Here is a 24,248-nt window from a genome sequence, read left to right on the forward strand (position 1 = left end):
AGTTAAAGTGGTACAGGTGGAAGAGGGGTGGGTATTAGAGTGATTGTGTGGAGTTTTGGTATTTATGAAAATATTGATGGAAATGACAAAGGAAGGAACAAAAGCATTGGGAAGAGGTTTTAGCATCTCAAAGTCTTAAACATTATAAAAATGAAGAGCCAATGTCCTGGATTTTCCTGTGCAATGTACAGAAAAAGCTAGAATTTTCAAATTCACTTATTATATTCTCATTTTATTCAAGGAATACAATAAAGAAAACAGAAACAATAAATACAATAAATAAATAAAAATACGTAGAATTAAATGGAGCTTTTTTTCTCTATTTAAATACTAGTGAAAGAATAAAAAAAAAACTAATTAGTTTCACTGATAACTTCTTATACGAATAAAAATTAATTTTCAACGTGAAATTATTTTCATTTTGTTTTTAAGAACTTCAAAAAATATATAGAACGTCCTCCCTTGTGTTTCTTGCCTCTTGGGAAACAACATAAATAAGTAAGTGGACCCATCAATGCTTATCTCTTGTATGAATTTTACGTAATTTTTTGTATAATTATTAGAAGTTGATAAATTAATTACCACAGGCAGAAAATGGGTGATTAAAAATTTAAGTACATGCATAATATTAAATATTAATTATTTAATTCACAGAATTCGAAAGGCAAATATAACATAAAACGAAGAAGTCAAGAATAACCTGATATATGTGAACACTCCAAATCTGATATATACCGACAGAGAAATGATATATAAATATATTAAGTAACATGGTTTAATAAAAGGGGGAAAATAAAATAAAATATATATATTTACAACATTAAGTATATATAACATTGTGGAATAAATAATAGAAACAGTATGAACTCTTTTGTAAACTTCTAAGTGCGTAGAATCTTCTAAATAAACACTGCATGTTGTTTACTTTTTCTATATTTTTGTCTTATCATTTGAAAGTAATGTGTAATATTATTATAATTAATAAAGAATGGAAAGGGGAGAGTGTCTTAATACTGTGAAAAAAAGAAAAGAAAGTTTTGTTTGGATTTGTCTCCTTAAGTATATATGTTGCAGGAGTTGACAGTGATGATGTTGTTGCATGTTATGCCAGTGGCCCCATTTTCTGTGCATTTCTTAATATTATTTAAGGCTGCAACACATTAAGAAGTGTGCTATTGATTCCTTTGCCTCAAATAAACAAATATGCAGAGGATGATTCACAGACATTACATTAATTACATAGATAAGGTTAAAGTTTAAGAGTTTTTGCATGTATATCGGCATATATATATTACAGAACATTTATTTTATTTATTTGTGTTTGTTTTATTCGGAGCTGGCTAGAGAAGATTAATGAAGAATTGTTTGGCATGCAGATCTCAAAAGCCAAAATGGTTGAATCATGGAGAATAAGTGGAAGTACTGTGAGACATGTGTTACATGATGAAAGAGAAGGACATGATTCATGTTATGTTATAAGGTTCTACACATTTTCACGTCTATCATCTTCAACAATAGTTCTATGGGTCAGCAACCATTAAAACTTTACCTTTATCAATGTATGTTCTGATTGAGAAAGACTCAGAATGTTTTTTTCTTTTTCTTTTTTACTGTTTTGAGTCATAAGTTATATTTTCATAAAATTCATTCTACTGATCGATCGAACGGTCAATATTAGATTTGACTTTCATAATTAGGTCGATATGATGTACGTCTATGTAGAAAGATTGGTATCCTTTATCAATTAATTCTCGGTGAGCATTATTAATTAGATAATACGTACGATTCACTTTCACTAATTCGATTCAACAAAATAAGTTCATTAAAATAATATAATAATGCACATTTCAAGAAATAGATATATTATTAATTACAATACTCTTACAACCGAGTATCGAATATTCTTTACTGACTTGAGCGTTGGAATGTCTTCTGCAGGTACTTCATTCGCCATCTCCAAAAGATTGAATTATCAAGCAACCGAGATCCAAAATAAATAACACGAAAAATAAAATACAAATCAAACACTTCGATAGAAAAAAAAACACAAAACTTCTCAATAATTATATAGGTTCAATCTCTTTAAGAGGAACACACTTATAAAGTATTTACTCTCTACTTTCAAAATAAACATTAAAAAAAATGTCACTCATAATAATTCTATTTGATTTTGCTAAACATTCTCCTATTAAAAAAAAACTTTTGAGTGGTATATTCTATAACCCCTCCCTGAAAAAATTTCAATATAGACAACTGTTTAAAGTTTAAAGATATGTTGACTTGAAAATGTGTTTTTATCAGCGTTGACTTAAAAATGTTATTTACTAACAGAAACTTATAATTTAAAATTATTTTGGTAATATGAACTTATTATACTTGTTAAGAATTTTAATTTTAGTCAAAAGTATCATATCAATATCTCTACAATTCCTAACACAGAAAAAAAAATATTAAATAAAAATTAATTTTAAAGATAAAAATAACTAATTATTATACTGATTAGATTAAATACTATTTTAAATTAAAAAATTATTAATATTTAAAATAGTTTTTATTATTAATATAAATTTGTAAATTAGTTTTTAAATTAGTATTTAATTAATTATTAAAGTTTTAATTATCAATATAAAAATTATTTTAAATAAAAATAATTTGTTAATCTATAATTTGTATTTAATTTAATTAATATAATAACTAATTGTTTTTTATTTTTAAAATTAGTTTTCATTTAATAATTTTCTTATGAACTTTTTTATAAAAAAAATAAATTCATTAGATGCAATTGATAATTATATATATTAAAATTTGAGACTCTGTTTAAAATTAATTTATTTAGTTTTTTATATACAATTTTTCATATATTTGTATTAAAAAAAAATCATTAATAGCCAACAACGTAATGCTTAATTTAGCGTTAGCACTCACTATATCTTTTATTCTGGATAGTTCTTTGTTTGAAAAGAGGAGCAAACAGAATGAAAATAATAATAATAATAAATTTTTATTTTAATTAGATTATTATAAATGAATAAAAATTTAAAATTAATTAAATTTTAATAAAAATGAATTAAAATTAAAAAATACTAACCAATACTATGTATTAATATGCATAATTTTTTTAAATAACTTAGTGTAGAAAAATATTTAAAGAATATAAATTGGAATTTAAATAAATTTTAAATTAATATTTTAAAAAATCATTACAATATTTATTCAAAATTATATTTTACAAAAGTATATTCAACTATTAATTTTATTGTAATATAAATATATATTAATAAAATACTAAAAATATATTATATTTATAACTGCTAATAAGGAGAGTAACTGTTCTCTAATCTAATCATTTTTAGTATTTAGTATTTAGAATTTATTATCCATTTTATTTTTACTAATGTAACTCATCTTTTTATTTTAACTGTTTTTTTAATTCAATTAACAACCTATCATAGAATTATAAAAATTGTTTATTTTGTAACTACTTTTTATGATTTTTTTATAAATTTAAAAATATTTTTTCTTTTAATAATTTATTATAACAATTATTTTTTTATTTTTTATTGTGTTTAATGTTGGTATTATTGGATGGACAGATTTGTAAAATTTGAACAATTTCTTTCTCCACCTTCATAGTTTCTTCCACATTTCTATAGATTTTTCAATTCTAAAATTACTCTTAAGTAAAAAGTGTAGGATTTTTTTAATTGTATAATTTAGACTTTTTAAAACTCTAAAATTTATATTCCAAAATTTAGAGTTTAGAATGTATTTTCTAACTTTCAAAAATACATTTTGAATTTTAAAATGTAAAATATAATTTATGTTTCAAACTGTAGAATTCAAAAGGTATCTTATGGTTCAAAAATGCCTTACAAACTATAGAATTCGAAATATAATTTTTGTATTCCAAATTTTATAATTTAAAAGATATTTTCTAAGTTCAAAAATTATTTTAAACTCTAGAATTCAAAATACTATGGAGGTGCAGGAAGAAAGAATGGAGGTACAGGAAGAAATTGTTAAATTTGAACTTGCCATCTATATTTTTCCTTCTTTGTTTGACGGGCGCCAAAACAAATATTAAACCTATGTTACTTTCATTTTTATAAAAATGTTACTTTACTTTTATTTTTAATTTTTTTATAATAAATATCTATTCACACTTTTGAAAATAAAAATAAATATTTTTGTAAATAATATTAAATAAATAAATAGTCTCAAAATTAAGAAGTGAATTTAAATCTAATTTATTCTCCCAAAACAAATTTGTAGAATATACTATAATTTAATTTTATTTTAGTAATTTTATTTTATTCAATGTGAAATTCCAGTAAAATTAATTTTCAGTGGCACAAACTCTTCACTTACAATTGGATCTTACAATGTTGAACATTTTACATTTTTTCTCCGTCAAATCTGGCTATATCTGCATGTCAAAATGAACCACTATGAAAAAATAAATGCACAAGACTATATAATAATAATAATAATAATAATAATAATAATTAAAAAAAGGCACAAGCACACACCATTTTTTGAGAGGAGCATGCTCCAGCAAATCTCAAAATACCATGATGGGCTTACATAAGTTCTGAAATAGGGTTTAGGCAATTGCTTCCTGCACCCAATCAATTTTGACTGGCACCCAACAAAAATTTTAAAAGTTACACATTTGCTTACGGATGCCAATATCTAGAAGTGTTTTTTATACATTCTGAATTTCGAAATACAGAAGGTCATTTATATTTCATTTAAGCTTCCGGATGGTCAAATCCAGAAGTGAGTTATGAGCTCCGAATTTTCATATCCAGAATGGTGTGCTGTAAATGATGTTGAGGATTAAGATCCAGAACTCATTTATGTTTGCTTACGGATCTTGACATCCGAAAGGTCATTTATGCCGTCCAGATAAATTTCCATATGGTGAAATCCATAAGTGATATATAGTTCCAAATTTGTATATCCGAAACTTTGTAATTTGACTTTCGGATATGAATACCAGAAGGAAAAAATTTTAAATCATTAAAGACAAAATGAACCTTTCGCGTGAGTGTGCAAATCTGAATTGATATGGTCCAGTCATACTAGGTTTTATACCTTTTTTTTGTGAATGTGATTCCGTAATATGATAAATTTATGGGTATTACAGAGTGCATAATATAAAATAGTTAAATATTCTTCCAAATTACGTATTTCAGAAACTTTTTATTATATTTCAAAAGGTAAGGATTTTAAAAAGTTGTTTTTATTATTCCACTATAATAAGGAAAGTATCGCAAGCAATTATGAGAATGCATACATCCATTGCTACAAAAATTAAAAGAAAATTACACCCCGTTACATTTTATGACTGTTGAGAACAAATAATTGAAATAAAACTACAACTCTATAAACTATATGGTGTTTTACTCATCATTCCATGTGTTGTTCAACTTAGTCCTTATATTTCTTTTCATATCACTAAGTTCTTATAGTTTGAGTGAAAGCAAAAAATCTCTTATTTTTGTGTAATTTAATCATAATTTCAAACTTATTAATCACAGTTCAAGTCTTGATTACAGCACGTGTATACTTAGATTTTAAAAGATTTAGTGATAGTGTAAGTAAAAAAAGATATGAACCTATAAGTACAAGTTTGAATCTGACTCACCTCAAAAAAATAACTCCGATAAAAGATACGTTCCCCTTGTACACATTATCTTCACACTATCACTAATAAAAATGAAACTTGAATTTTTAGACACTAATTCAACATATTAAAGTTGATTAATGTGATCCTTAAAAACGGTTTACCACAGCAATTAAAGAAGGCAACAGTTAAGATGTTAACTATTTCACCTATGAATTAGATACAGTTAAATCTTTTCATTTACAGGGGTGATTTTGATCCATGCATGTGCATATAAAGTGCAGTTTAGTGTACAATGATCACAAGCTAATTAGAATCATATTTTTACCTTCTTCAATAGTATTTAAATGGATGTGAAGCAATGGCATAACTCAGTTTTCATAGAAGTTAATCCTAAAAAAAATCTTCTGTTTGCAAAAAAGATATTTCTAATGATCAAAGCACTCCATAAATTATCCTTGGTGTGTCCATTTAGCTTCTTTAAACAATCATCCTACACTTGCTCCCCACATACATTGGGAAAAGGGGAGAAAGACCGAATTGGGGGTTGAAAAATCTGGATAAAATTTGACAAAAGTGAATGATACCCCAACAAGAATCAAGATAAGAAAAAACTGTTAAGCCATCCAATAAATAAGAACACAACCTTTCGGTCTCCAACTCTATCACTGTCCTCTTTTGTCTTCAGAACTTGGATCTGATGGTTGGACTGGATTTCTGGTATCTTTAGCAAAAATGCTACCTTGGTGTGCCCCTATCACCAGATGTTCAGCAATGTCAATCAGTGACAAATTTAATAGTGCAGAAAGACCAGTTGTTATAGAGTGGTCCACTTTGGACCAACCATGATCCACCTATTGTATTGGTCTACTTAGTTTAGAAAGCATGGCCGAATAAGTTCAACAGAAGGTTCAGTATTCTCCTATTGTTACGGGGTAACAGTGTAAACAACACTGTTAGAAGCTATCATAGGACAAATGAATGTAGCCAAATCATACCTGCAGGAGTAGTTACTCGATCACCAGGCCCCATGGCATGGCTAGAACTTCCAGTAATAGACAATTTCCCATGAAGCTCCTGAGGGAATGCTGCATTATTCACTACACCTGTTTCATTTTCTCCACTGTGCAAGTTCCCATCATTAACCATTTTTACAGCAGATTTAGGTGAGAACGCAGTCGACCAAGATCCACCATTTGACCCGGCCAAAGCCATTATAACATCTGCCTGCATGCATAAGTCATGATAAAACACAAGACCATAGTGCTTATTTTGTATGCATATAAGTTTCAGATAAGTGGAATGACCCAACAGTGAAAATAAAAGATAGTCTAATTAAGAGGCTATGAAGGACAAGCCAAACTGCATGCTTTCTAAAACTTGCAAAAATATCATAGCTTGCTCACACTTAGTATTCAAACCTAGCTACTATGCAAAGTGGACAGAAGACCTGGAAAAACAACAAGTGAAACCATGAAAACAGATTTTCCAATTCTACTGAAAATTTGTTTCTGATCAACTGATCCATGTAGTGATTGTAGTCAATCCGCAGTGTGATAATGCTTGGTGGCGGTTGCTGTGGTTGCCTATTTCACTTATATACACTATTTACACAACAAGTTTGTTACATGTTAGAATAAATTACAATGACACCCCCTCAAGATTTTTCGGATTGCACATAGTACTATTGCTTTTTAACGTTTACAATAACTTTAGCAGATAAAATTATTAATGGCCATTACATGTTTCCCCCCCTTTTTTCTGCTCAGAAATCAGAAGCCACCACCATATTGACAGAATATTTAGGTATAATAAACTGGTTTTATAGGATTAGGATTCCAAACTCTATGAGTTGTATCATGCCTACATTATTTGATTTTACTTATAAGAAACATGCCATAAATTTGTATAATCATCACCTAGTCCCATTCAAAGACAGGTAATGACTATAAACAAACACACGGACTTGGATCCTCGTAAGTGAAAATGTGTCAAGTGTGGATGTTCCTACCCTTTTGAATTGAAGTATCTTGTAAACTAGTTTTAAATCTTCACGAGGATATACATCTATAAGACAAATTTTAGCATTACAACTTCTACCATTGGTTAAATTTTATTGAAAATCATAAAATTTTATAGAACTAACTTCTTATTCAATGAGATTCACTCAATCATGTAATTTCCAATTAATTTAAACTAACAATACTACTCACTTACAATAGCAATAAGTAGTTTCAAACCCAAGAACTCAGCCATGAATTCAATGTTAATAACAATATATCTGCAAATAAAGAGAGATTTATAGGAAAAAATAAGCATAAAAGGCTGATTTGCTTGATTGAATTAATCTATAATATAAGAGGATCATATAAGAGAAAAATGATACAAACCAATAGTAAATGCAAACAAATTTTGGAGTACAAGATAACCAATGAGATCCTCTGCATCCACTTGCTGCTACTATACCATTTTAGGGCAAAAAGCATATTTTTATGAACTATATATTCCAAAAGTTCAAGCTATTGTGTGGAAGCACATGAATGGTTTGATATTGTATTGTAAATAGTGAATTGTTATGATAAAAGTACTTTCAATATCTCCAATGTAGTTAGGAAAAATATCTTTAGAATTTTCCTATTCATTTCAGCGTATTTTCGTTTTCTTATTGTAAAGAGTTTGATTGTTACAAATAAAACTGATGAAAATGTAATTGGTGTGATTGTTATTAATAAAATCATTTTTTATTTCCTTAGGAAAGTTGGTATCAAAACCAATAGTTCATTTTGGTGATCGGTTCAGATGAATACAATATAGAGTAGGGTGATAGATCCTAGATTTGTGGATTTCTTATATAAAAAAAATTCATAATAGAAATTCCAGGTAAGTGTCCCTTTGTGATACAAGTAAGATTGACCACTAGGTATTTGTTATTAAGGAATGTTACCGCTCTAGGGGAAGAAGAGTAAAAAGACTGAAAACTTATTGTTTAAAGATTTTGGATTTCATGTTGAAGGTGATGTCATTCTCTTGTTGTTGGCTCGTGGCTGATTGGTAAAGATCCCCCTATTATTTTCCCCCCTTGTATTGTCCAACAAGTGGAATCAAAGCTCCAAATCTAGGGAGCCCTGTTTCTGCTACCACGTCAACAACCGCCATCACCATTGTTGAGGTCAATGTTGGGCTAGAAAGGTACGTTCCACTTCTGCAATCACAACACCGACAATACACCAACAATTAAGTCATAATAGAGCATCAATGCATCGTCAAATGCCACCATCGTTATCGGAACATGTAGCCCACAGGCCTAGACTGGAAAAACCCACTCATCACCACCATAGACTAAATCATCATGACCTCAGCCCATTTGAAGGGGCGGTGATGTCCTATTTGGCTATGATTTGAGTAAATCTAAGTTTTTTGGTTCTTTTGACCTGAGGATTCTTTGTTATGTCTTTTTGTCTTGTGTTTTTTTCTCTTGATCGTATATCCTATCCATAAATGGTAAGAGTACATTTAATATTGCTGTCATGTATCTCAAAGTGTTTGGATTCTTGATTCATGAGCAATCGATCACATGACTCCATTTTCTATATTCTTCAATTCATATGTCAAAAAGACTAGAGAACAATTCATTACAAATGCAAATGATATAATAGTGTACCCATATGCAGATTTAGAAATGTCTCTTTGGAATCATCTATAGTAAAGAATGTTTTATTTGTCCAACGAGTGGCCAATAATCTTATCTCTGTATAGAAACTTACAAAGGATTTGAATTGTTGAGTATCTGTTTTTCTGTTATTTCAGGACTTTGTCATGAGGAGGAGGATTGTAATTGCTAAGGAGCACAATTGGATGTATATGTTGGAGTCTAAGGACCAAAACAAAACAAAACAAAGATCACAAGTTATCAAGCAACATAAAAAATATGGGCAAGTTTGGCTTCACCATAGAAGACTTGGACATCCTTCATTCAACCTTATCAAATCCTTGTTCCCTCCTTGTTTACCAATGAGTCTATTGAATCTTTCAAATGTGATATTTATCAATTGTCAAAGTATTATTGTGCATCCTAACCTATCTGTGGCAAAAAGAGTAATCTCTCATTTGACTTAATTCACTCTGATGTTTTGGAACTTGTTTTAGTATCTATTTCTAGAGCAAAATGGTTTGTTACTTTTATTGACAATTGTACCCATGTCACGTGGACATACATGATGAAAAGTAAATACGAGGATTATAAGTCTTTGTTAATTTTTTCCGTTTAGTCCAAAATCAATTAGGGAAAAACATGAAAAAGATTAGGTCTGATAATGGTAAACATTCCACTAAGGATTAGGATTAGGTCTAACATGTGTAAACATTCCACAACAAAACATGGTTATAGAAAGGAGAAATCGTCATGTTCTAGAATAGGAGTCCTCCTGTTTTAGATGACTGTCCCCAAAGCCTACTAAGGAGAAGTTTTGTTAACTATCGAATACCTCATCAACAAGTTACCCACCTATGTCTTAAATGATATTAGTTCTATTGAGTCACTATTGTTTCCTCTTCTCTCCTAGTGCAAGTTTGCCTTGTCAATTCTTTGGATGCGTTTTTGTTCATCTCACAATCCTAATCACAATAAATTATATTCTAAAGCCCTTCAATGTGTATTTATTGGTTATACGTGAAATAAAAATGTGTAGAAAACAACAGTCATCAGATCTTTATCACCTTGGATGTCATCTTTCATGAAACAAAACCCTTTTTTGTTAGTCCTCCATTTCAAGAGGAGAAGACACTTGAAATGAAGGAACTCTCCTACTATCATTACCAAATATGTATTCGGAAGATGCTCAAGATCTAAGTAATGAACTCACCACAAGTGGGTTCGAATCAACCGGCAATGAGGAAGAAGAAGATCATACTTTATTCATAAAGTACTTTGTTATAGGTAAACACACTATATTGTTGGTATATGTTTATCATATGATTATTGCGGGAGATAATGAAACAGAGAAATTAACTTAAAAGGAAAACTTGGAAACCCAATTTGAAATGAAAAACCTAAAAAAACTCAAGTATTTCCTTAAAAGTTGCTTATTCCAAAAGGGGTATTTCCATCTCCCAAAAATAATATGTATTTGATCTCTTCAAAGAAAAAGGTAAACTGGGAGAACTTAAAGAGTTCCAATTGAACAAAATCACAAAATTGCTCAAAAAACAGCACAGCGAGGTATAACCTTTGGCACAAAGAGCTGATGCCTAGCAGTAATGTTGCATAACCAAGGAAGAAGAGACCTTTGATAGAAAGATCATCAGCAGAATTTTCTTAACAAGCAAATGTGTAGCAACCGGCAAGAACTAAGATACTATGCTTAACTTATATGGATTTATTTAAGGAAGGAAAATAGGAACATTAGTTTCAGTGTATTGGATATCTTGCAAAAGACAAAGCAGTAATCTCTATTTATTATTGTAAATAAGACTCATAATAAATCCATAGTTTTCAATCTAGGAAAGTAGGCAGAGCAGTGTAGCCAAATTATTGGTTCAGCAGTGTTATTGGTTACTATCAAGTCTTATCTATCAGCAATTATAGGTTCAAAACAAACACTAGATAGTGCAGTGACAAGGCAAAATAAGTTGTAGAAACTACAATACAAGTATGGTATAGAAATCAATTCTTAATATCAAAACATGTTTTTCAGCTAAACCAGAATGATAGTAAAAGTTCTAATGAGCTTTGAAGAAAATGTGGTCTCCATACTTTTAGAAGAGTGATTGTCAAATCACCCCAAAAGCTTAAACTAATTAGCGAAGGCAGATGAATGTTATATCACACATCTCTAACACATACACCCCACACAAGAGCCCTTAGAGCTAGCATTATGCACAAACCTAACCACTAAATCATAGAGGCTCTAATATCACATCATGAACCAACAATCCATAAGGTTAAGCTATTAGGAGAAGTCATGTAAATAGTTTCATATTTACCCTTGGAAAAATCACAAATTAAATTTTAGGGCACAAATTTTAGGGTAACATGCAAACTAGTTTTCAAAGAGAAATCAAAGGAAGAAGTTAACTCTAAACTTGAACTTTGGAAAAAGACATTGGAATCAAAAGGCTTTTGCTTGAGTAGGAGGGGGACAGAGTATCTGCATTATAATTTTGGCAATAAACAAGAAGAAAATGACTTGGAGATAAAAGTTGGAGATGGGTAAATTAAAGCATTTGGTGATCGAAACAATATTGCTAAATGATGGGTAAGTTAATGAAGATGTCACACAATATATAAACTTGGTGATTAAAATTCAAAAAGGCATCTAAGGTTATTTGTGACTGCAAAGTAACTATCAATCTCAAAGAAAGTTCATCATACTGAGTGTCAGGCTTTAACGGGACAAGCTAGAGAAAATGTGAGAGCATAAATGAGTATGTAAAGAAGGGGGGACCAAAAAGGTACATTGGATTAAATCATTAAAAATATGAGCCATGTGAGAAGAGATCATATGGTGAATAATATTCTTAAGAACTTGGCTTTTAACTGTGCTCAATGGTATATATCGTGTAATCCATGTAGTGATTTCACCTAGTGGGATAAGAATAAGACAATTTTCATTGTTGTTATTACACTAAATGCAACATACAAATATGACATACTAACAATCAGGGGTCAGACCTTATGAGGATGGACATCATCAAAAACATGAGCTTGGCCACCATAAAAAATAGTCATCTGACGGCTGGCAGAAGTTAGGGCAGGCTGACTGCTGTCAATACCAAATGCATAAAGTCAAGGAACTTCTTCCTTTTCAAAAGCAAAGGGTGCAAAAAAAACAAGGGGAATTGGGAAACTGTATTTATAAGAAAGTTTTACCTTGGAGGTGTGGATGATTCTATGATATTACTTCCAGCCTTTGGCCTGCTGCCACCAAGCATCACAGCAGATGGAGTTTTCTCAGTGCCCATAGCAGCTGCGTTTATAGAACTTAAAATTCCAGGGCCCTTGATTCCAGTTCTAGATCCTTCATCAGCAGCTGACTGAGAGATGAACGAAGGACCAGCATTGGTATCCCTAATCTTGCTTGAGGCCATTTGGTGGACAAAAGGTGTCAATTGCCCTCCACGGGGTGGATGCTGCAAAGGGCCAACGTTCATGAGAATAGATCGTTCCCACTTATTGGCATCAATCTTAGAGCTGGAGGGAGGCTGAAATATCTGAGAAGATTGTTTCATTGACTGCATACCAAGTAACACTTCATCCTCACTGGGCCTTCTAGACCTATCTCCTCCAGCTGCATTCCGGAGGACCTGTGAAAAATCAGAACTCGATGTGTAAAGCAAAGAAGGCAAAAGCAAAATCATTTTTGAACATTGAGAACATTTGGGGAAGAATAATTAAACAATAATTCAAAGCAACCTTCATCAAATGTGAATTTTGATAGGAATCAGGGACCATTTGGAAGGCATCTCTGGAGGAACCCGTAAAAGCGGAATCGGAATTACTTCTCTTGCTTCCCACTAATCTGTTACTGATCTCAGTACCAGAAAGATCACTCCTTGGGCCATAGAAAGGAACTCCCTCAAGATGGTTTCCTACCTGCTTCTCTACCAAATTGATGAGACGAAAAACATTACATTTATAGAAATGAAAACCCTCAAAGGAAATAGAAATTTTCATAAATAATTTGCATTTTCAACTACAATATAAAAAAAATGGGTAAGAATGTCCATCTCATCTATACATGAAAAAAGCCAAGAAAGGAAAAAAGTGGAACAACACGAAACAATAATTGTCATAAATACCTAAAACCCCGTGTCCTCATTATGACCCAATGCACAAATGTTGACAGAACATTACAGTTTTCTACTGAAAACAATCAGAAATTTTCAGCACGAATTCAATTCTCCCACTTAGTACACGAAATTATTCTCTAGAAGAAAGAATCCAATAGTCGAATAAAACACCATACCATACTGAAACCCCCTGGCATTAGAGAATATATTCACATACCAGAAAGAAAAAAAAAACAAACACAGTAGCTGGAAAAGATATTAGAGAATGAAGAAACAAATGCTCAAAATAAAGGTGGGGAAATTATGAAAAATCATGTGAAGTAAACTAACCCAGCACTGATCTCATTAAACCAATCCACCAGTGAAGTACCCCACCAAAAGAAAGAGATGGTAGAGAACATCAGTGAAAGATGAGATTCAATGCAAACCAAAACATGGTCTTTTAGGCAAAGGGTAATGCCCTGAGTATGCCCCTCAATTTTTTTTATTTTAAAATTTTGACCTTTGATTACAAAAACTGAAAAAAGAAAGCACAAAATAGTACTCACCAGAAGCGATGTCAGAGGTGGCAGAGAAAGGGCCACGCCCACCTGCGGAGGAGGCGGAGGCTGACGGTTCCGACAACCTTACATCGGTGGTTTTGGGAGAATCAGTGGTTGGCTTCATGCCCAGAAAGTCATGAAGCACCAAAGCCTGGTTGACAGTGTTGCTAGTGTTGCCATTGTGAGGCTGAGCCATTCTCAGCAGCACAGCCATGACATACCCATCTCACAAACACCGAGAGTGAGTGAGTAAGTGGGAAGAAGAAGACGAACAAGGAGAAGAATAAGAAGAAGCAAAAGCACGATCTCTTCAAAAAAAGAAAGATAAAAGACAGAGATGGAGAGAGAATGAGTCTTTTTGGGAGAGAGAGAGAAGAAAAGTAAAAGGTTCTTTCTTTGTTGGCAAATGTTGTTGGGCTAATGTATTTGTGTTCATTTGAATGGGCGCATGTCTGTCTCTGTTATGCTGTCCTTGGTTATGTTGGGAGTGAGTGAGTGTGTGAGAGTGGGTATATATGTAATGTTGGTGTTAGTTTGTAATGATAAACTTGTTGTGACTTTTGTCAGATTTTGTTCTTCTCTTCCCACATTGGAGAGCCAAATAATTGAACAAACTAATAATCATCATGCATCTTTTTAATATAACTATTCTATTCTTTCATATTCATTCTATCTTTATTAAAAATAAACAAATGTGGAATTATAAAACAAAATAAAAATTTATTCTATGTTGTGCGTCTATTAGAATATTAATTTATAAAACGATATAGTTTTAGAATCAATTTTGGTGAAAAATAATATAAACTTTAAGTATATATATTTACCAACAATATAATTTTAAAAATAATATCAAATTAAAATTTACAGTATCAGAATAAATAACTTTATAGGAAGACTTAAATACAAGTAAAAAATTAAAATGTCTTTTATAATAGAAATTAAAATTAATTTCAAAGTGTACAGTTGTTTAATAAAAAATTATCAACAGATTGTTTTGTAACTCATAAATTAAATAGTATTTATATTCATTAAAAAAAATATCAAATAATAACTAAATTTTTTTAAAAAAATAATTAGTCTCTATACTAATTTATTTAAAAATTAAAAAAATATTAACTTCTAATATAGTTTCTATTATTTTATTAATAAAATATTATAAAATAATTTTTAAATTAATATTTAAATTAATTATCAAAATTTTAATTATTAATATTTTAAATTTTAAATTAGTCTCTAAAAAATTATTTTATTAATAAAATATTATAAAATAATTTTTAAATTAATATTTAAATTAATTATCAAAATTTTAATTATTAATATTTTAAATTTTAAATTAGTCTTAAAAAATTAGTAAAAACTAATTTAAAATATAAGTTGTTAATAGTTAAAATCTTAATATGTAATAATTATTAAATATTAGTTTAAAAACTATTATGTAAATTTTCATTAATAATAAAAATTATTTTAGATATTAATAATTTTTTTAATTTATAAAATGATTTTTAATTTTAGTTTTTAAAATTAATTTTTATTTAATAATTTTTTTTGTAGTGAGTATTTATTAACTGTTTATAATTGTTTTACTTAAAAAAACTTCGTATGAAGAAGTATTTTTAGTTACTTTTTAGGGTTTTAGTTCTGTATTTTTTCCCTTTGCTTTGCTTTCTAATAGGTTAAAAATTATTATTTTTTGAGTAACTTGGATGAGTTATTAGTCTTTATTTTAAATGTTTATTTAAATAAAATGCAATCTTTTTTCTGTTTATCTAGTTTTTTATTTAAAAAATAAATAACTTTTTGTATTTTTATTAAAAAATTAGTTTCTTTTTAATAAGTAATTATTTTAAAAAATTATTTAATTTAGAAATACTTAGCATAAGTTTAAACTAGTCGACATAATATTGTTACTTTAAATAACATAAAGCAATAAACTACGAAAAAAATATTTTGATAAGCTAATTTATAAAAACCATCTTATATTAATATTTCATTGATGGAATACTTGTCTTAACTATTGTGGGAAAATCAAATTTAGGGTTATTCATATTTTTCGTGAAGAAAATGTATGTGCTGATAAGTTGACTAATTTAAGATTTATTCATAAATAATCATTTCATTGGTATAATAAGTTTTCATCTAGTATGTTCTTAGAATAATTTTGTATGAATAGGTATAGTCTACATATGTATCGTTGTTGTTAGCATATGAGTTTTTGGTGTAATCCCCCCATATTTTTTGTATTTTCTTTCTTTTTATTTATTTCAATAGTATTTTTTTCATCTGATCAGTCTAACTAAGATGTCAAGTTGTATAGTGATGCATAACATCAAGATTTTATAAAAAAAAATCCTTATAAACATTGTTTTACTCACACGTAAACAAGTTTTATGTTATAAGAAAAATAGTTTAAAATACTTATACAAAAGATCACATAAATATGGATGGTTTAAAAGGATATGAGAATAGTTGCATAGACGCAGTCCATGGAGTGAAGTGAGTGTGGTATTATGTTTTGTCTAGATTGAAAGAAAAAAAAATTGTGAGAAGCGAAAATGTTTGAATTAATGATTTGTTTGGATTAGAAACGGAATGTCTAAAGATTTGAGATAACAGATTTAAAGTGATTTAAAAAGAAAGTTTGAAGAAATTTAAGTTGTTTAAATTAAGATAAGTAGAGTGAATTTAAAGAAAAAAATTATTGAAATTTACGAGTAATGTAAAAATTGTTAAAAAAAATAATTTTTTTAAAATGTTAAAAATGTAAAAGGATAACACACTAATATGAATCCCAATTACATGTAGATAACAGAATGTTCTTCTCTCATTGAAGAGTGCACGAATTCAACATTCTCCCACAAATATTTGTGCTCTTCCAACCACAGAAAATATGTTGATCCAAATCAACAACTCCAATGTCTTTCCATATGTGTTACAGTGGAACAATCTATCCAAACTGAACCTATGAGAAAGAGGGTGTAAAATGAAAAAAAAAAATGAAAAATTTATGAAAGTTTACAATAAATATGTATGATTGATAAAAAAAATTAATCAATAAAAATTTAATATTACAATTTTGTCCTATTGTTCAAATTAACTTAAATTAAAATATAATTAGTTATTTGTATATAGAATTCGGATGTTATTAAATCATTATTTCTACTACAATTTACTATCTCAGTTGAAATAAAATATAATTTATCTAACATTATGGATATATGTAAAATGGTTGAAAATAAATTTTGATGGAATTAAATAAAAATAATTATTAAAAAATTAATCAAAATTATAAAATTTGATAAAATAAATTGAAATTGTATAAAATTTCCAACCCCTAATAAATATTAAACATATAATGGTGCAATACAATATAATAAAAAAGAATTAAATTACAAAGATTTGACAAAAAAACAATATATCATAAGAACAGTTTAATACCGTGATATAAAATAAAATTATTACAGTCAATATTATTATTTAATAAACTTATTTTGATTTTTTTTATTATTATTATTTCAATTTTATTATTATAATTACTATTATTTTAGGAAATTAATTTTATTTTGATTATTAATATTTTTAATATTGTTATTATAATTATTATAATTATTATTCATGATTTTATCATTATTATTTTATAAATTAATTTTAAATATTATTATTTGTATTACTACAATTATTTTATAATTTTTAATATTTACATTATTAATATTATTAACTTATTTTTATTATTATTTAAAAGTATTTATATTATTATTTATTAGTAGTAGTAGTATTCATTATTTAGAATATTTTTTTATTGTATTATATTATATTATCAATTATTTATAATATAATAATTATGTTATAAAAGTTATAACACAGTGGATTATGTTGCATTATCCATATATGACAATTGATTATTATTATATATAATTGATTATTTAGTTTATAAGCATTTATTTATTTTTTTAAGCATATTCGAATATATAATTTATTTGAAATCTCTATAATTAATTATCTCTTCTAACCAAATAAGTATGATAGTTATGATATTTTCAAATTACTAATATATAATTTAAAAATTAAGGATAATTTCATCTTTTTCACCTAATTAACACAGTCTGTGTTTCTTCTTCTTTCTTTATACCTTTGCAAGAATAATATAACTTATTCCCCTTTTCGCTCTCATTTCTTCATAAATTATTTGTGCCATACTCTTTTTTTTTCATCAGATAAATAATACTCACTCAAATCCATACAATGTTAATGGAGATTATATATAAAATAAATGTATATTATTATAACATAATTTGCCAATCAATAATAATAACTATTTAATATGTTTGACACAAATTATTGAAATGTGTCACTAATCATAACATCCACAATTCATAATATGTGGTCATGATGCCCAGCCACTTGTCCTCTTTCTACATAACTTGCACATCTTCAAAAAAGATTTTGTATCTATCAAAATAGATTTGCAAAATTTAAAGAGTTCAAATATATAAAATATATTAAAATTAAAAAAACTGTTTTTATTTATATATTAATTTATACATTTGTAAAAAGCATTTTGTAACAGCGTTTTTTTTTTACAAAAAGCTACAGACCCCCTACCCCCATACCATTTTCTCTTTTCTCTCTCTCTTCAATTCTCTTTTTCTTTCTTAATTTCTCTCCCAAACTTCATCTATTTTAGAATCTGATCATACCACGCTGTAGCAGAGGAGTTAAGGAACATTTCTACCCGATCAGATTTTCAAATAGAGTAAGTTCATTTTTACTCTAAATATCCTTTGTTCTCTGTTTTTCCTTAGGATTTAGTCATCAATCTTGGTGGGGTCAGTTGAGAAGTTTAATCCTCTCAACTTATTATATTATATACTGAAATTTTGTTCTGTTTGGATAATTTGCATTAGGCCCGTAAATCTTGAAGCTTATCCAAACGGCGGGGAATAAAATTCTAAAAGTTGCTTGGAAAGCAAGTAATTGAGGTAAGGGAAGCTAAATTTAATTTTTAATAGCACCCTAGGATAGAAGATCTGAATGCGGAAGGGACGTGGTCCCAATATTCAATTTTTCTTGCAGGCATGTTGTGTGTTATATATATTGGGTTGTTTGTTTATATGTTATTTAAATTTGTAAAAATATTATATTTTGATGGTTTAATATTTAAGTATTGTTTTTTTATTTTAATTACGTTTTTGAATGTTGTGGATCGTGTTTGGAATGATATTGTATTGACGGAATTGAATTCATACATTTGGGATAATGTATGGACTGATGTTGGCTGTGTATTAAGTATTGATGCCTATGTGGTAACAGAGATCTCCGAGCTTCACTGATGATCTAAGTCACATAGACTAAGATATCAGGTGGTGAGAAGCTGATGGGGGAGTTCATGCACACCGTGACATATGAGATGCACGGCTTGGGTTGTATTGAACTTACCCTGATCCTTTCTGTTGGATTCGCTGGTAATCTTTGGATCAGTTGTTAGTCTCTGGTAGGACTTACTTAATACGGGTCTTCCGGAAGACGTTGTTTGTTGAATATCTTGGATGTGTAGATCCATGTGAGATCTATGTGATTGTTTTAATGTTGAGATTTGAAGAAAGTTGAATAATTTGAGAAATTGATCATGTAATTTGGTTTTCTCTTTTGATTTAATTGTGTATATTATAAAATTCTATTTTCACTAGCTTACCCTTGCTTTTCTTGTTGTGTTTGAACTGCAATGACTGTACTATGTACACGAGCAGATGACCATACAGGTGCAGGAGAGCCTTAGAGGGTTCAGAGTCTTATTTTGAGTTGTGGATATGTAAATTGTATTTCTATAAATCCTAATCATGTATTAGGAATGTTTTTGAAAAACTCCAAGTTTGTATAGAAACTGGTAGAACTTTTATTGTAATAGTTATATGTAAATTATAGGGTGTTACACATTCAGGAGATTAAGCTCATCATATATTAGGTGAAATAAGGAATGAGAAATAACTGGAAAAATAAATAGTTTTATTCTATATTTTTTTTCTATATATACACTGAAACAAGAGTGTTGGTTTTGGCTATGTCAAAGCTGCAGGTAAGCTTTGTTTTTTCTAAAGTCGAGAGAAGCAACTGGTCAAAATTAGTCTTAAAAGTTTGTTTCTTACAGTTTTTCCTTTTCCTTTTACAACCATAAATTTAAAACTTTTGTCCTGAAATAATTTTTTCACACAATAGCACACTGTCACATTTGCTTTTGGTTATGGTTACAATTAATCAACTCACTCATTAATAATATTGGGAAAATTAAAATTAATTTTTTTAATGTAGATATAAAATGGGTAGAAGTTGTGGGTAGATAAAGAAAACAGAAAAAAAAATGATATCGAAAAATTTTAACATGTAAAAATCTTCTCAACTTAGAGAAATAAAACTCATGGACCTAATCTAACAAATGTTTTATTTATTAAAGTAGGATTACAATACTTGTTTCTCTCACTCTATGAGAATAATACTTAATTTCACCCAACTAGATGAAATACAAGGTTTGTTTAACCTCTCACTGAAATTGCTTTTCTCTCGTGCTTGCATCTCTTCTCCCACAAGTTCTCTTTATACAGAGAATGAGAAAAAAGTTTCTTGGATAACTAATGTTTGCACATTTTCAAGATACCTTAAAAATATTATCTTCAACTTTATAAGTTGAACTTTAAAGTCTTCAAGAGATATAATTACAATATTTTAAAATTAAATATATTCAATGATTCAATTACTAATATTCATTCCTCATTATTTTTCATTAACCATTAAATTTGAGATTCCCATCAATTAAGAACACCTATCTATGAAAGAAACTAATATGTGTTTAATCACTAATATCTCCATGAATTATTTCTGGGTTAACAAACACAGTATAGGAGCATGTTTCTTAGACAGAACACGAATACCTTCCGAAAACAATTTTACTAAACTCGTACAAGGTAAATATGAAGAACAAAGTTTGTTCTTAATACAACTACTAACTGAGCAGATAGAGTTGAAAAAGTTGCAGTCAAGAGAATATACACTCATTAAAAACAAAGATCAGATACTTTTCGCCAGAATCCTATGTAAAAGGAAAATGATACATCTGAAACATATATCCAAGGGGTTGAGAAAAACTATAAAGACGTAAAATTCTCAAATTATTTATTGTTGATTCCCCTTATCAGTAATATATACAGGACCAAAATGAAATATCTGAGTTTACAAAAGCTTATGAAAAGAGTCATGTATAATTATGAAACAGCTTTATATATAGTGGAGGGATATGATTGTTGCTTTTACCAGAAATGCTAGTTTATATGATTGTTACTTTTACCAGAAATACAAGTTTACATAATCGAGGGATATTATGATTCTTACTTTTGCTTACAGAAAATATCTTATTTCTGCCATGGATTCAAATTGTCAATTATTGCTCCTTCTTGGTACCTAACACATTTTGTTAGTCACTCTTACCAATTTCTCTGGGGTCCTTAGCAAATGAATCAAACTCTCTGAATTATTCATTCTATTTCATCTATGTTAAACGTTTGCAAAGTGTTACATGAGGGAGAAAAGGGATGAAAGTTGGAAACTTTTGGAGTCATGTCCATGGTCTCTTTAACTCAGCATGCGTGCATTCTGAGGAAAGTGATGTGCTCTGAGGAAAGTATAGAGTCTTCAGTGGTGTTCCTATGCATTTTGAAAAGCAAGGGAAGTATATTGTTCATAAACCCATTTACCAAGTCCCTATACTGTAGAAGATGTGCCTCATCAATTTTTCTACTTCATTCCTTCCTACCTTCAATTACTTACCACACCTCTTTTGCACATACTATGTTGTACCCATATAGCAATATATTTTAATCAGAAGAAAAAAATAATGTTTTAAGATAAAGTGAATTATGAGATTTCTTCTTAAACTCCAAACATCTTCAACCACTTCATATATATATAAGGAGTATATGAAGCAAAAGTGATTTTTTCATATTATTATTGTGCCAAAAAACTAACACAAATGAGATAAAGTCGATGTTAAATTGTCATTAAAGTTGTTGGTTTTGTGTTAGTAAAAAAATTGTCTCTCTAATTCGGAAAGTTATGACATTTGTGGCGACTTCAAATGTACATTTTATTAGCGTCAACTAAACTTACATGTTATATATTTAATGTTAATTAATTATTTGAAAGTAACATCGACTAGTTGATTCAAAAGTTATAAAATTTAGTTATTTATTAGTAGATAATGTAAGTTAAATTGATGTTAATGACACTAATTTAAAACAAATAATTTCTCCTACAACGTCATTATCTTCAATAAAATAAAATATAATTTAAAAAAAATTGTAGTGTATGAAAGAGACAAAAGAAATGAGTATGAATAAAGGAGACGAAGAGATGAATGTGAATGAAGGAGATGTGTGTAGATGAAGAAAATAAGTATGAATAAAGGACTTTGGAAATAAAAATGTGGATAAAGGAGGTATGTGTAGACAAGGATGCTAATGAATGAGATGATTATGGATGAAAGAGAGAATGATAATAAGTGTGAATGAAAGAAATGAGTAGAAAAGTGATAATAAAGAAAAATATTTATATAGAAAGTGAGAGAAAAAAACTTTTAACAAAAGAAACTCATTATGAGTTATATAAGAATATTCAGTTAATTAATACTAACACACATTTTTTTTATAAAAAAACTAAAATATATTTAATATTATTAGAATCAACTTAGATGCTCTAACATTTTTTAACATATTTATAATTATTAAAACGTATGTAATATTATTAGAATCAACGTTTTAATGTATTTAAAACTATTAAAATATGTTTAATATTAAAATATATTTAACACTACTATGGAGTCGACTAAATAAGTTCTAATGTTTTTTTAAGATATTTTTATATATCATTAAAATTTATAATATTTTTACATATTTAATATTATATATGATTAAAAAGAATCCCATATTTTGTGGGTAAAAAACTTCAGAAATAAGAGAAATAATAGATGAGTTGTAACCTGTTGGAAAAACACCATAAGCATGTACTCTTGTAGAAACCTCATCCCGTATCTAAACAAGTTTTTGAAAAAGCTTTAATAAACTGAAAATGGACCAGACTTTTAAAACTTTTAAAATCTTAAGTGTATATATTATAAAATAATATTAGATAGTATAAGACTATTAATTGCGTTGGAGATCCAACATCGACTAGAGATTATAGCATTTTATTGTATATAAGTGGGTGTCAACCTCACTCCATGAGTCGGTTTTATAGGGTTGAGTTAGGTTTAAAGTTCACTTTGTAATATGATATCAGGGCCGCTATCGAACCACCTAAAATATATTGTCCCACGCACGAGTTGGCAGTCTCGACGTCGACTAGATATTAGAGTCTTTCATATATAAGTGGGTGCAAACCTCATAGTTGATTATACCTTATAAAAGGAACAAATTTTGCAAATTAATTATATAATAGGTGACGAGTATAATAAAGGACTAATCTAATTTATTCAAATCATATATTAAGAAAGAAGTAAATTTAAGTTAATTCATAAAAAAAATTACAATTATATTTATCTTCATTCATAAAATATAATTTTTCTCTCTTGTCAAACATAAATCTCCCCAAGGACATATTAACTTTGTATTACCAATAAACTCATTTCTGGATCAGAATACATAATCCAGAATTGCGTTATTATAACTTCCTGCGAAATTGAAGGTTAATTAAGGTAATGAAAATTTACAAAGCTTTATATGCAAATTCAATAATCCTCCAGTAGTTATTACAAAACAACATCATTTGTATTATATGTGGTAAAAATGCTAGTTAACTTTACACATTTTAAAAAATGATATATATTGACTTACTTATTTTATTTGTAATAATGAATATTATTATTTTTTAATTAAAAAACATCAATTTTTATAACAATTACATATGTTAAAGTATTAGAAGTTTTTTTCCTTTGGGCCTATTTTTCTTTTTCTGTTATAGTTTCTTTTCTGTTTTTCTGTTATGTACAGTTTGTCTTTTTATCTTTTCGCACCCTTGTGTATAAATGCTTTAGGACTTTTCTGTAATATACAACTAGTGTTATTAACTATTGCAGAGGAAAGAAATACAAGTATAATTATTTATGAAGTATTATTATTATATTAATAATTTTCTTTTACTGTTTTTTTATGATGTTTTTTCTTCCAATAATTTGTAATATACATCCTTATGAATAAATAATATTTTTAGAGGATAAATATCCATTCATCTTTATTCAATAATTCTAGTTA

General features: G+C 28.3%; 1 protein-coding gene across 2 annotated transcripts; it reads right to left on the reverse strand.

Annotated features, from left to right (window-relative positions):
- Positions 1–6,054: 6,054 nt before the first annotated feature.
- LOC137820915 (protein TIFY 8-like) lies at positions 6,055–14,448 on the reverse strand. 2 transcript variants are annotated; one of them, XM_068625254.1, is made up of 6 exons: positions 13,966–14,448; positions 13,041–13,228; positions 12,498–12,931; positions 12,300–12,387; positions 6,628–6,856; positions 6,055–6,383 (listed from the first exon to the last, which is right to left on the reverse strand). In XM_068625254.1, the coding sequence occupies exons 1-6, from the start codon at positions 14,171–14,173 to the stop codon at positions 6,295–6,297; spliced, it is 1,236 nt and encodes a 411-aa protein (XP_068481355.1). In that variant the 5' UTR covers positions 14,174–14,448; the 3' UTR covers positions 6,055–6,294. The 2 variants fall into 2 exon arrangements, with proteins under 2 accessions (XP_068481355.1, XP_068481354.1); XM_068625253.1 differs by having other exon boundaries at positions 12,300–12,390; positions 13,966–14,442.
- Between the last annotated feature and the right edge of the window lie 9,800 nt (positions 14,449–24,248).

The sequence above is a fragment of the Phaseolus vulgaris genome, chromosome 9 (genome assembly GCF_000499845.2).
Source record: "Phaseolus vulgaris cultivar G19833 chromosome 9, P. vulgaris v2.0, whole genome shotgun sequence".
NCBI lineage: Eukaryota > Viridiplantae > Streptophyta > Magnoliopsida > Fabales > Fabaceae > Phaseolus > Phaseolus vulgaris.